The 12521-nt window shown below is 46.7% G+C and overlaps 1 protein-coding gene across 1 annotated transcript in view; it reads left to right on the top strand.

Moving 5' to 3' along the window:
• Positions 1-12521, top strand: part of LOC144763213 (regulator of microtubule dynamics protein 2-like) — a 276191-nt gene that overhangs the window by 218263 nt on the left and 45407 nt on the right. The window contains exon 3 of the mRNA XM_078648598.1: positions 9212-9407. Coding sequence (XP_078504724.1) covers positions 9212-9407 — 196 coding nt within the window. The remainder of the gene's footprint in view (positions 1-9211; positions 9408-12521) is intronic.

Genomic DNA, 12521 nt, shown 5'->3' with positions numbered 1-12521 from the left:
TAAAGAACGGTGATGGATTAAACCCAGATCTGTTGACTGGGTGTGAGTGTTTGATTGGTTCAGATGCTCCGTTCATCACCAACCCCTTTTGTACCGCTTTGTCAGCAGATAAAGCATATATTTTCGGTGCTTCGTGTTCAGAAGTCTGTGTAAGTTAGTGTGTACGAGTAAGCTGCCATAAAACGTATGCCCGCGCTGAATTGCTTTGTGCATTTCTAGGCAACTGCCAGGTGTTTGTGACCTGCACGGAGCTGGTAACCTCCTTGATTCGGTGGATTCTGTTCCATGGTCTGTGCTTTTGGGACCATAACTTGTCGAAGCTCTCCATTGTGGGAAGAGAGGCTGAGGTTTATTTTAATTTTGACACGTCGAAAATTCTGCGTGTGCCGCATCAAACAGATCTGACAGCAAACGCGCACATGTTGGGGGGGCACCATTTCTCAGTGAATCTGCAGTTGTGCGCTGCAGTTGCTCACGTACTCCTCATGGCCGTGAACATCCAGGACCTGATCAGACTAGTATAACTTCTGCGGTGTGTCTCCATCCGGAGGTGGCGCAAGGACTCTTTCAACAGTGGGTAGAGTCTTGGTTAGATCTATTCGCCTCTGCTGAGAACGTTCAATGTCAGCAATTTTGCGTGCTGAAGTTTCCAAGGCACCTTTCACTCGTAGACACTTTTCATCTCTAGTGGACCTTAGGCCACCTATATGTCTTTCTGCCCATTACGCTCCTGTTCAGAGTGCTCTAAAAGATCAGGAGCAACCGGGCCCAAGTCTTTCTTGTGGCTCCGGACTAGGCAAGGAGAGTCAGGTATCCCAAGCTTTTCCAAGCGAGCATCGATCCTCTGATCAGGGTGCCCCTTCAGGAGGATCTTCTGGCTCAGCAACAGACGAGGATCCTCCACTCGAACCTGTCAACTCTATACCTTTTTGTTTGGAGATTAAGCGGCGGCAGTTGATAACGACAATAATAATAATAATAATAATACTGGCATTTGTAGAGTGCAACAGCTACCTCATGTAGAGGTGCCCCAGCGCTTAGTGGTGGCTGCAAGTGAGGACCAGGTCCAACAGAGGAGCTAGTCTTGACTAAAAAGCCAGGTCTTCAAGATCTTCCTGAACACGAGTTTTGATTCAATCAAGCGCATACGAAAGGGTAAGGAGTTCACAGCCTGGCAGTCCTCACTGTGAAGGACCTGCCTCCCATTCGGGACTTAGCATAATGAGGTACACAAAGCAGGTGGTGGGAGTTGGATCTCAGTGTGCATTTTTGTTGATATGGGCATAGCCTGTGCCTGAGATACCTTGGTTCTCTGTCATCCAGGACACAAAAGGCCAGGGTCAGGGACTTGAAGTCTATCCTTTTAACAACAGGGAGCCAATAAAGTTGTCTGATATGAGTGGAGATATGATGACGGAACGGGACCTGTCGAATTAATCTCGCTGCCGCATTCTGTACCATCTGAAGTCTATTTATCAGGTAAGAAGGCAGCCCTAGGTACAGACTGTTTACATAGTCCAGCTGAATTGAGTATATCCCGTCCGAAATCCGGGCTGTGTCATGCAGGATCTTGTGTGCATCTATGAAATTGGCGAGTTGTCATTGCACCGTTTTTTTTCTGCATTTTTGCAGGTGCTGGCAGTAGTGAGATCGGGCGGTAATTACCAAGCTCCGTAGGGTCAGCATTCGTTTTTTTCAAATGGGTTAGTAGGAATGAATGTTTCTAAATATCTGGAAAAGTGCTGGTGGATAGCGAGGTATTTCAAATGTGGTTTAATACTGAGTTGATCACGTGAGCCAGAGACCTAAAAAGCTGAGGGGAGGCCTGGATCCTCAGGGTAGCCAGACTTGCATATTAGGATTTCAGACCGTGATTCCTGCAAAGTTCTAGGTAGAAATCCAGGAAGGTGCCATTGGAATTTGTGATTCCAGACTGTTATGGCTCCCCGTCTCCTCCCCAGCTGTAAAAGAGTGTATGGCATTCAACCTTCCTCTTGAAGTTAGCAGTATTGTTTTGACGGTTAGGCGGCCCTCCACCAAGAATGTGTAGGCCTGCCGATGGAATACATTTTTTAAATATTGTATAGAAAGGTATATTTATCCCGTCTCTGCTTCCCTTTCTCAAGTTTTGATTTTTATTTTGACCCTTGCCAAGCAAAGCTCTGCACTAAGCACTCTCTAAGGGTTTCTTTTGGCCCTGTCTGCCTTCCTAAAGCTCCCAGACCAATCCTCATTATTTAAGTCTCCCATTGTAAATGGATTTCTCAAGGGCCCTGTACATATATTCCCTTCTTCCGCCTTCATTATGCCTCAGTGGGACCTGATTTTGGTTCTCACCTTACTAACGTGCGCTCCATTTTACTCTCTGCATAATTGCTCCCTCCGGTTGCATACTATCAAAACAGCCTTTTTAGTAGCAATCCCTTCAGCCAGGAGGGTGAGCAAATTGAAGGTTTTGTCATCCAAGCCTCCTTACCTGACTGTCTTCCCTGATAGGTTGGTGCTCGTCACTAGGGCCTCTTTCTTACCATAAGTGGTAACTCCTTTTCATGTGGAGCAATCTGTCACCTTGCCCACTTTCTATGCTCCTCCACACCCCTTTAAATAAGAGGAGCGACTCCAGCATCTGGACCCAAAAAGAGCGTTGTTGTTCTACTGTCACTGCTCAAAAGAGTTCAGAGTGGATGACCAACTCTTCGTGGTACGCTGCAACAAAGAAAAGTTTTGCGGTGCAGAAGAGGACTATCTCGCAATGGGTGTCCTCTGCAACAAAATGTGTTACCCTCTGGCCAAAAAGCAGCCTCCTGAAGGATTAAGGGCTCATTCCACTGGAGCTAAGGCTGCTACCATGGCGATGCAGTGTGTAATTCCAGTCCTCGACAGACAGCAACATGGGCATCTCTGCACACATTCACCAAGCACTACTGCCTGGACAGTCTAGTCCACAGGTATGGCCTTTTTGGCCACTCTGTCCTGCAGAATTTCCTGGTAGTAAATGTATTCCCAGTACCTTCTCCGGGGATGGTTTTACCTGGGTATCTATTCATAGGTAAGTAATCTGTGGCTAGATGTCTCTATCAGATGGACAAGTTACTTACCTTCGCTAACTCCTTACCTGGTAGAGATATGATCTAGCCGCAGATTCCTTAGAGACCCACCCATCCTCCCTGTACTGCTGACAGGTTTCTAGGGGCAGGGTGAGTGGAATAGGAAAGCCAGCCTTTACCAGCGCTTTAAAACAAATTAAATGTATTTCAAAGAGGGGCTTTGGAGAGATGAGGGGCACTTTTGCCCGGGTGGTAGTGAGATTGTCACACTGGGCGCCACCAGCGCTAAAGCCGGCCCTGAATGTATAGTACTCTTTGCTACGGGGCTGTGGCAGCAGGAGCGCAGCCCTGAAGCACAGAGTAATCCTTTTTTCTTGGGATTTTCTTTTTGAAAAGAAAACAAAATTGTCCCTTTGCAAATGGAGTCTTCTCCCATGGCAGGAGGAGCATAATAAACATTTTACTGTTACTTACAACCATGTTTTACCTGGCGGCAAGAAATAGTAGAAAATGACTACATGTCCGCCCATCCTATTTGGGCAGGCAGACTTGTCGACCTTTTCCGACAGCCCTTAATCCCCTGGGTCGTCAAAGAAGTTTGGCCATGGCAGAGACAGAGTATTATCCACAGTGGCCACACTGAAGATCTGCATGCATTTAATTGGAGCAGGCAGACCTTTTTATTGGCGGGTAAGTAGATTCCATTACCGTTGCGATGGAGTATACATACCACCAATTTATCAATTGATAAATTGAACCTAAAGTACTTTAAAGTGGAGTTCCTTTGTGAAATAGTTAATAATTTCCTATTGAACTATACCACTGTCTTCAGTAGATCCAGCTTGATCATAGAGAAACCGCTTAACCCGTACGATCTAAAACTGATATCCTGCAAGATACCCCAAACCCAGGTTTATCAATTAACATAATTCCAATTTTTTTTGTTTACGTGACAGAGCTCTAGTTCAGTGTCACATGTTGTAGGAAAGTAGGATCTGCATTCATGGTTACCCCCACTTTTTGCTGGTGTCAGTATGTTTTTATGACTAGTCTGACTGGGATCCTGCTAATCAGGACCCCAGTCACTGTGCTTCCTTCCTAAATCTAACTTGGTAAGTACTTTTGTACCTCCCAAATTAGCTACTGGTGTTCCCCTAGAAGTCCCTAATATATGGTACTGAAGTAAATAGGGCATAGGTACACCAGGGGCTCCCATGGGCTGCAGCATGCAGGTGCCACCCATGAGAGACCACTCAAACTGGAACTACAGGCCTGTCATTGCAGCTTGTGTAAGCTGGTTCTAGCACCACTTACGACAGATATAAGTTTTCTTATATCCGAGGTACTACACTTAAAACCTATAAATCAGCCCTAAGGCAGGTCTTTCAATCCTGAAGGCAGGGTGCTAGGTTAAAGTATGTGGGTGCCCTCTGCATGAGCAGGACACCCTTACAAACCCTGTAGTTCATTCTCCAGGCTTTGTAAATGGGGTCAGCCAATGATGCACATTATGCAATGGCTAACTATATTGTGGCTGTGCCGAACCTGGCTTGTTTGATATCAAACATATTGGAATCATACCCGAACACCGTTACTGGTGTTGGAGGTATGATTCCATACACCAGAGGGCTCCTCCGGGGAAACCCCCAGTACTACCGGTAACAGCCTTCCAGGGTCTGCCAGCAAGCTACTGCTGCTGCTGACCCGAGCCATGATTCTGCCCTGCTGCTGCTGAGCTGAGCGCGAGCAGGGAAAGGTAGAGGAATGGGTTTCCTGTCACAGGGAGGTGTGACCACTTCCCAGACAGTACTTAGTGTATTGGGCTGGGGTGGGAGCGCTTGCCAGTGCTTTGAAGGACACATTTGGTTCCCTCCTTGCATACTGGTTTGAGCCAGTTCAGAGAGCCCTTGGCTCCCGCTCTGGTGCAAAATTTGACGAAGGACATGGGAGTATCCTGCCCTCTGTCCAGCTCCTCCTCTGGGAGGGACCCCTGAGTCGTCCTAACCCCATTCCTCTGGTATTTAAGGGCTAACCTGTGGGTGGGTCCTAACATTGGTCACGGGACAAAACTCAAACCTGAAACCATGTCACTCTTCGACCGTCTAGACACTTGGACTTCACCTGGAACCAAGACTGCATCACGGAAAACTCCTGCTGCTCCTGGGCTCGCTGTTCTACAAGTCTTCTTTGTTGTTTGTGTCTGTGTCCATCCAGGATCATCAACAGACGTGTGGGCATCAAGCACACCTGAAGTTATCTGAGTCACTCCCCTCCATTTGCAGGCACCGCAACGAAGCTGACCGGTCTGCTGCTCCTGACGTCCCACAGACTTCGAAAGGCTCAGTAACACAGGTGGTGGTTCTGCAACTCCCTTGAGGTCTGACCTGTCCTCTCTGCAATTTTGAGGCCAGTCACCCTCATCAGAACTGCTAGGACAGAACCCCTATGCACTGCGTCAATTTGCTATTGCAGAGGTTTGTGGGCTCTGCACTCTAGAGATCTTTGGGCTACAAGAAGCTCCAGCCTCCAACACCTCTTTCTGCCAAGATCATCATCCTCACTGCATCCTCTGCACTGTGGGTCTTCATCTTTGGTGAGCTGCTCGAAGTCCTCTTGCGACTCCTGTGCCCTTGGGCGGTGGGTCATTTCAAGGGTCTTCTACTTCTTCAGTGGGCTCCCCTACTTGCCCAGGGCCAGCTCTGACTCTACTGCTTGTGGCTAGTCCCTTGGTCCTTGCTGGTCCCCATGGTGCTCCTTCTTCACTTTTCATTCCTGTTGCAGCTGCCAAAGCTTGTTGGTGCTCCCGCCGGACACCGACCCCCTTGGTTCTCAACTTCCGACTTGGGACAGCTACTGTCTGTCGCATGGTTCGTCACAGCTGCAGCGACAAGGTCACCATCATCACTCCTGCATCTTCCAACATCGTATGGCATTGCTCTTCCGTCACCTCCAAATGGCATAGACTCTGTCCCCTCTGCTAGCAGGTTCTTCTCTTCAAGAATCCACCCTTGGAATCCACTGGACTCTTACACAGTCTTCGCCAGTGGCATCTTTACTGAAGTCCTCTATTATGGTCTAGGGCAGTTCCGATATCACTTTGCACCTACGCACCAGGCTTCCCTAGTGTACGTATCCTGGTTCCTGGGGTGTCCACAGGTGGGGTGACACTCCAACCTTCTGTCTACCACAGGGTTTCTTCAGAGTCCACTGGGAAAGGTCCTTCTTCTTCTAAACTGCAACCACAACTTTCCCATTGAGTACTATTGAGTATGCTGATGTGCATCCACTCTGCACACAGCCTCTGTGGGGTCCTGCATACTTACCTTGTGTGTTTTCTAGTGTCCCCAGGGCATCTGAGTTTCTTGGTCCAAGTCCTGACTTCGGTCATAGTTCGCATTCCACTTTATACTATATAGTTTGATCTCCACCATATACTATATGGTTTGGTCTCCACCTGGAGACCACTGTGTATTGTGCTTAGTTACCTTTTTGCAATTGAAGTATTTTTCTGTATTTCTGTTGATATCTCCGGGTAGGAGATATACCAATGTGTTAGTGAGTGTTGTGTAATAAATAAAACTATTTTTATATATACACTGTGTGGTTCCTTTTTATTTAACCTACACTACATGATTAGATCTAGTAAAAACAAGCTGCTTGACGCTCCTTCTGATTAAGCCCGAAGGATGCTCTCCATAGTTACCACTTAGAGAGCTTTCTATGGTTGTGTAAAACCACAAAAATAACCATAAGGGTTGTCTGGATTAGAGTAAGGTGCTTTGCTGAAATAAGTGTGCACCATATACTAAGCCAACCTCCTGCACATGTTTAAATGAAAGAATTGCCTGTTATTTTCTTCAGAATAAACTAAGAATGACGGTCAGAAGTGTCTCCATTGTGGCTCCTAAATGTCCCTTTTTCGCAGGGACAAGTGCTGGTTAGGACAAGAATTAGTTTGTTTTATTTTGAGTTTTCATCCCTTTTCTTTTTCTGTACCCATGCCGCACTCTCTACGCTTCCTATCTGAGGGTCTCTCTGTCCCTCCTCTGCTGTGCTATCTTTGCTCACCTTCTGCTGCGCACTCTCAGTACCTTTATCTTTGTGCTACGTCTGTGCTCAGGGGTTGTGTTCTCTTTAATCCCGTTTCTTCTGGGCCGCGATGTCACCCCTCTCGCCACTGAGTACTTTGAAAGAATTGATACTTTTAAAAACACATTGACGTCTTCAGTTGTTACGTTGTATTCGGTCTCCTGTTGTCACTGTTGTTTCAGAAATGTAGTTTTTTTTACATATGTCCCTCAGCAGTCTATAGGCACAGCTGTGCAGTGTTAGTGTTTACTTGTTGCCTGATTATATCCAATTTTCGAAATATATAGTCTTCTGTTATTCAACAATTGGATCACCCCATTATTATTTAGACAGATTCAATCTATGACCCTCTTTCCTTCCTTATATTTAATAAGATTTTCTAATCACGGATGCTGAATATGGATTCCATTTTCAATCATTGACATAACATGGCTTCTCTGTGACCTACAATCCTTGGTTCATTTAATCAATTATATTCTTATGTTACCACAGCTCCTTATCCGCTCTCCTCAGTCTTTACTCTGTGTGCTAGGCCCTGTGGTAGGGAACAGAAACTCAAGTGGTGTTCATTGTTAACAGCCTTAACTTGTCAAAAAAATAAAGAAATGCTGACAGACTGTAGTCTAGAAAGTGCATTGAAATATATAATGAGGGACAGCTGAAGGCTGCTTTGCGTTTTGTTGGAAATCCAATACATTGCATGCCTCTTTTAAAGATTAAAGACTTTTATCGTTCCAAGAGTGGGATATTACAGAATATCATAGTGCATGTCGGATTTAATGACATCAAAGAATAACTGTTCATGATTAGTAAGCTAGGAGGCATTAGTCTATATTACACCAAAAATTCCCAGTCTGTTTAACACATAATAGGCGGATTTAGAGTTATATCAAGTGCAGTTTATCTTATGATACTTGTAATGAGGCGGTCGAGATATCCGTAACATTTGTGACTGAGTAACCCATCAGCAAACTTTAAATCTGGAGGTTAGTTTTATACATTCCAATTCTCCTTTAGTCTTCTCTGAAATCTTAAGTTACCCCATTGGTTGGTAAGCGGTATGAACAAGCCATCACAAGCATCGCAACGCCTGAACCATAACCTAGGGTCACCATGTGTGCAACTGATTCTCATGCCTCCTCTCGGGTTTATAATTAAGGTACTGGTTAGTTCAAATTGCAAATGTAGTGATTTAGGAAATCTTCCCTTTTAGTCTGAATCTGGAGCACCTTATAGATGTTCCTGAAGAGGTGTGGCGCCGCGGCCAGGGCGACTGACGCTGGAATCTGGGGACCACGGTTCGATCCCCGGCTCCGGCGGCAGGTCAGCCCAGCACCATGTGACTCTGGGCAATAGCTCGCTTAATCTTCCCGACGGCCCCCCAGCGCCTAGAGACCCTTACGGGTGATTGTGCGCGTTACAAATGTGGACTTTACTTTACTTTACTTTACTGAACAGCCAAGATATCACTGTGTGGTTTCATATGTGTATAGTAGGTTTTAAGAGCTCACATCGTTCAGTCCATAGCGTGTAGTTTTTATTTAGACCACATACAGTTCAACAGTCATGAACCAGTTGTGTTGGCTAAATGTCTTTGCCGTTTGTCTGCTGTTTCATTGGTCTCCTTGCTCAAATTTCAGCCAGGAGTAGGTCTGTGCAGCAAGATACATCACTCCTGCTAAGAAAACATGCCTCTTTCCACTTAAAGCCACTTTTAACTTTCGACTACCCATGCACTTCCATTATAAAAGAAGCCCTCTTGGTCTTAGCTTGCTTTTTTTCGTTTCTTTATTTTTTTCAGCTAGTTTATACATTTTTCACTATTTATGGTGGTTTTAACATTCTCTTTTCCTTGTTCTTTCTCTGCACAGAGCACACATTTTTAGTCTAGGTACATTAGTGAAACGGTATATCAGGTTGAAAGATAGTTTATATTTTTTTTGTACTTGTTTGTCCTAACTTTGACTTTCCAAATACGAGGTTCAGCAGATGACTTTTGTTCTGTGTATATAACCTTGAAAGACTTTTGTCTCAAGTGTGTGTCTGTTATTACAAAAAGATCTCTGTTTTGGCAGGTACATTACTGCTCATACAGACACAGAACAAGAATCCGAGGATGAAAAGAGAAGGGTTCCTCTCACAGCAGGATCCCCGGTATCTGAACAAGAGGCTGAGCTAATTCATGATATCCAGCGTGCAGACATCTTGCATGATGGCTCTGAAACTGAGAAACAAGAAGGATACAAGATGCTGCTTGGGAAAGAAGATAAGGTAGCGTGCACGGCATTTATTTTATATTTATGTAATGTTGACGTAGCCTGGTAGGCTGCGGTGTGATTTACATAGAGTATGAACTGTGGAATATGTAATTCGAAAGGCATGATGGGACATCAATGGTTTGGGTAAAGCGCTAGATCATATATACAGGCAGTGTCCGGCTAGTGTCAGAGGGAAATGTTATTCGGGGAGGGGGGACGGTTTGGGGGGGGGAGTGCGTGGAATGAAGAAGAGAAAGGTCATGACACGAAATAACAAATTAAATATTTTAATGGGATGTGTTGTGTTTAAAGTGTAATGTCAGCGCCAAGGTACCTCAGATATCTCTTGATCTCAAGGATTTTCGTTTTTTGTCAGGATTTTCAGACGTTTGTCATTCATCAAATATTATTTTCTCACCAGGTCTTATGGCCACAGAGCAAATATGGTATGTTTTGTACAGTTTCGTAATAGGCCCATAGTTGGCTTTTCACTACCTGACTTAGTTGAGCATGTTCGTCGTATGTTGCTGCATACTCACCAGTTTGCATGTCAAAATGTCATACCAGAAATATCTTCGGATATAAAAATTACGTCCTAAATATGGTTTACAAAAATATTGTACCATTGGGTGTATATTTTTTATTAACTTCAATTCAGTGATATTACATAGATGATATTTGGGACGTGATATTAATGACAGCCAATATTTTGACAACAAATATTTTGGTACTACAATATAGAACCAGCTTAAACACAAATATGGACTTACCTGTTCATAGGTTTGTCAAATAAGACTGGTCAAAAAAGAATCCCGATTTCAGTATGGCTCCTGCAGCATACATCTGTCCATACCTCATTCCTCCTCTTCACAAGTGCGCGTTCTCCAATAGCACTTATCAACAGCAGATACCACCTCCAAAACCAGGGCCCTATTCTTAATATCAGTACTGAGAGTTTGTCATTCTACTACACTGCAACTTCAATCATTTGTATGGGAGTATGGCTTGGGCGCCATTTAGAGGTCACCCGGGGTCGCAGTTGTGACACCTTGGTACCCCTGGCACTGCTTTTCAACCCCTGGCTTCAGAGGTAGCAATATCTGAAAGAAACAGTTAGTTATAGATTCCTTACCTTAGAATTAGCCCCCAGGCGTCAGACTGGATCTGGAAAGTTTTTCGTTCGCAGTACCCCTGCGCGTCGGAAGGTGGCATCGGTCAACTCCACGTTCGGCGTTGTGGTCTCCGGGATGACGCTGCGGTTTCTACAAAGACGCCGCTATTGCGCACAGATGTCTGGTTTTTCATTTTCCGCGCCTGCAAGAGCAGATCCGGAGAGAGCGGTACCCCCAGTCATTTTTTTACTGAACTTTTTTCTTGAATTTTGTCGACTTCATAGTTTTTTGAGTCCATTGACTCCTGGTGCACGAGGGATGCCTGGCTTTAAGACTTGCGTTTCCTGTAACCGACTGATGTCGGTGACAGATCCACACCGCTTCTGCCTCTATTGCCTGGAGCACAACCACGACCACAAGTTGTGCTCCAACTGCCAGACCATGGCTCGAAGTCTTTACGGGAGCAGTCCCTATAGCTACTCAAGGTCCGGCAGTTGGCTACGCGTCGCTCGAGGTCCCGGTCATGTAGGAGGTCGAGGGACCCATCACGGAGCCAACACCATTCTTCCTCTAAGTCTTTGCACTCTGGATCAGGTAAGTTGAAGCACAAAAAGAAGTCAAAGAAGCATCATTGCTCTTCGACTTCTCCCCATCCGTCGGCCAACGTGACGAGGGATGCGGGTGGTGCCCCTCCCGTGGCTCCGTGTGCGGAGCCTGCTGGGTCAACGTCGGGTTTCCCTTCCTTTCCGGGACCAAGTGCGACATCTGCCCAACTTCGGAGTTTTTAACGAAGCCATGCATGCCATCTTTGGGCAGCTCAACTCCGCCGGCACGCCTTTGGGCCCCACGGACTCGGCTAGGGGCCATGGGCCTTCGGCGCCAGCAGCTTCGGTGCCTCAAGGTCCCCTTGGATCTAGGCCTGGATCCTGATCGGCACCAGTCAACCTTGTTACTCCTCCCCGAGCGCCAATTCCACCAGCACCACTCCGCTACCGGCGTTGGCTCTGTCCTAGCCGACTTCCACCCCGGCCTCCACCTCGAGGTAGACACGGAGTCGGACCGGTGTCGACTGACGCCGGATCCGATCCCCACGAGTACTTTTGTGCCCCTGTTCTACCCTGGCTCTTTGAGACCAGATTGGCAGCCAGAGGAGGGTGAGGAGGACTGGGAGGGGTCTGGGGACCCTTTGACTGACCTGTATGAACAGGACTGGAGAGAGGAACTGGGGAAGTCAGTGCTCTGGATACCTACTAGGCCTTGGCTTGGTTTGGGTTTATCCTCCCGAACAGCAAGCCTGGGATATATTCGGGCTCTGATTCTGATCTTTCAGCCTCTATCCCAAGTTTCGGTCAGGATGACCCTCAGGCTGCTGGGTCTGATGGCCTCCTGCATCCTGCTGGTGGGTCATGCCAGCTGGCATACGTGGCTCTGTAGTGGGACCTGAAGTTCCAGTGGGCACAGCATCAGGGTAATCTGTCCGATTGGGTACAGATCTCGGAGGGCACTGCACACCAATTGCAGTGGTGGCTAACGAACCAGGATTGAATCGAAGGCAAATCCCTCTCCCAACTTCAGCCAGAGTTCACAGTGGTGACCGATGCATCACTTTTGGGATGGGACTGCCACATGGGGGAAGCATAAATCAGAAGCCTCTGGTCTCCGACGGAGTCCCAGCTCCACATAAACCTTCTGGAGCTTCGGGCGATTCGTCTTGCACTCAAAGCATTTCTTCCCTCTGTCCGGGGAAGAGGGGTGCACGTGTTCATGGACAACACCACCGCCATGTGGTACTGCAACAAACAGAGCGGGTGGGGTTGTGGACCCTATGTCAGGAGGTCCTCCGCCTCTAGACTTGGCTGGACCATCCGGGCATATCCCTGGTGGTTCAACACCTGGCAGGTTCCCTGAATGCCAAGGTGGATAAACTCAGCCGCAGGTGCATGATGGATCACAAATGGCGTCTTCACTCGGAGGTGGTGCAAGGTCTCTTTCAGCAGTGGGGAGAGCCTTGGTTA

This window comes from Lissotriton helveticus, chromosome 6 (assembly GCF_964261635.1).
Source record: "Lissotriton helveticus chromosome 6, aLisHel1.1, whole genome shotgun sequence".
In the NCBI taxonomy this organism is placed as follows: domain Eukaryota; kingdom Metazoa; phylum Chordata; class Amphibia; order Caudata; family Salamandridae; genus Lissotriton; species Lissotriton helveticus.
The sequence above is the reverse complement of the archived record's forward strand: the minus strand, read 5'-3'. Positions and strand labels throughout refer to the sequence as shown.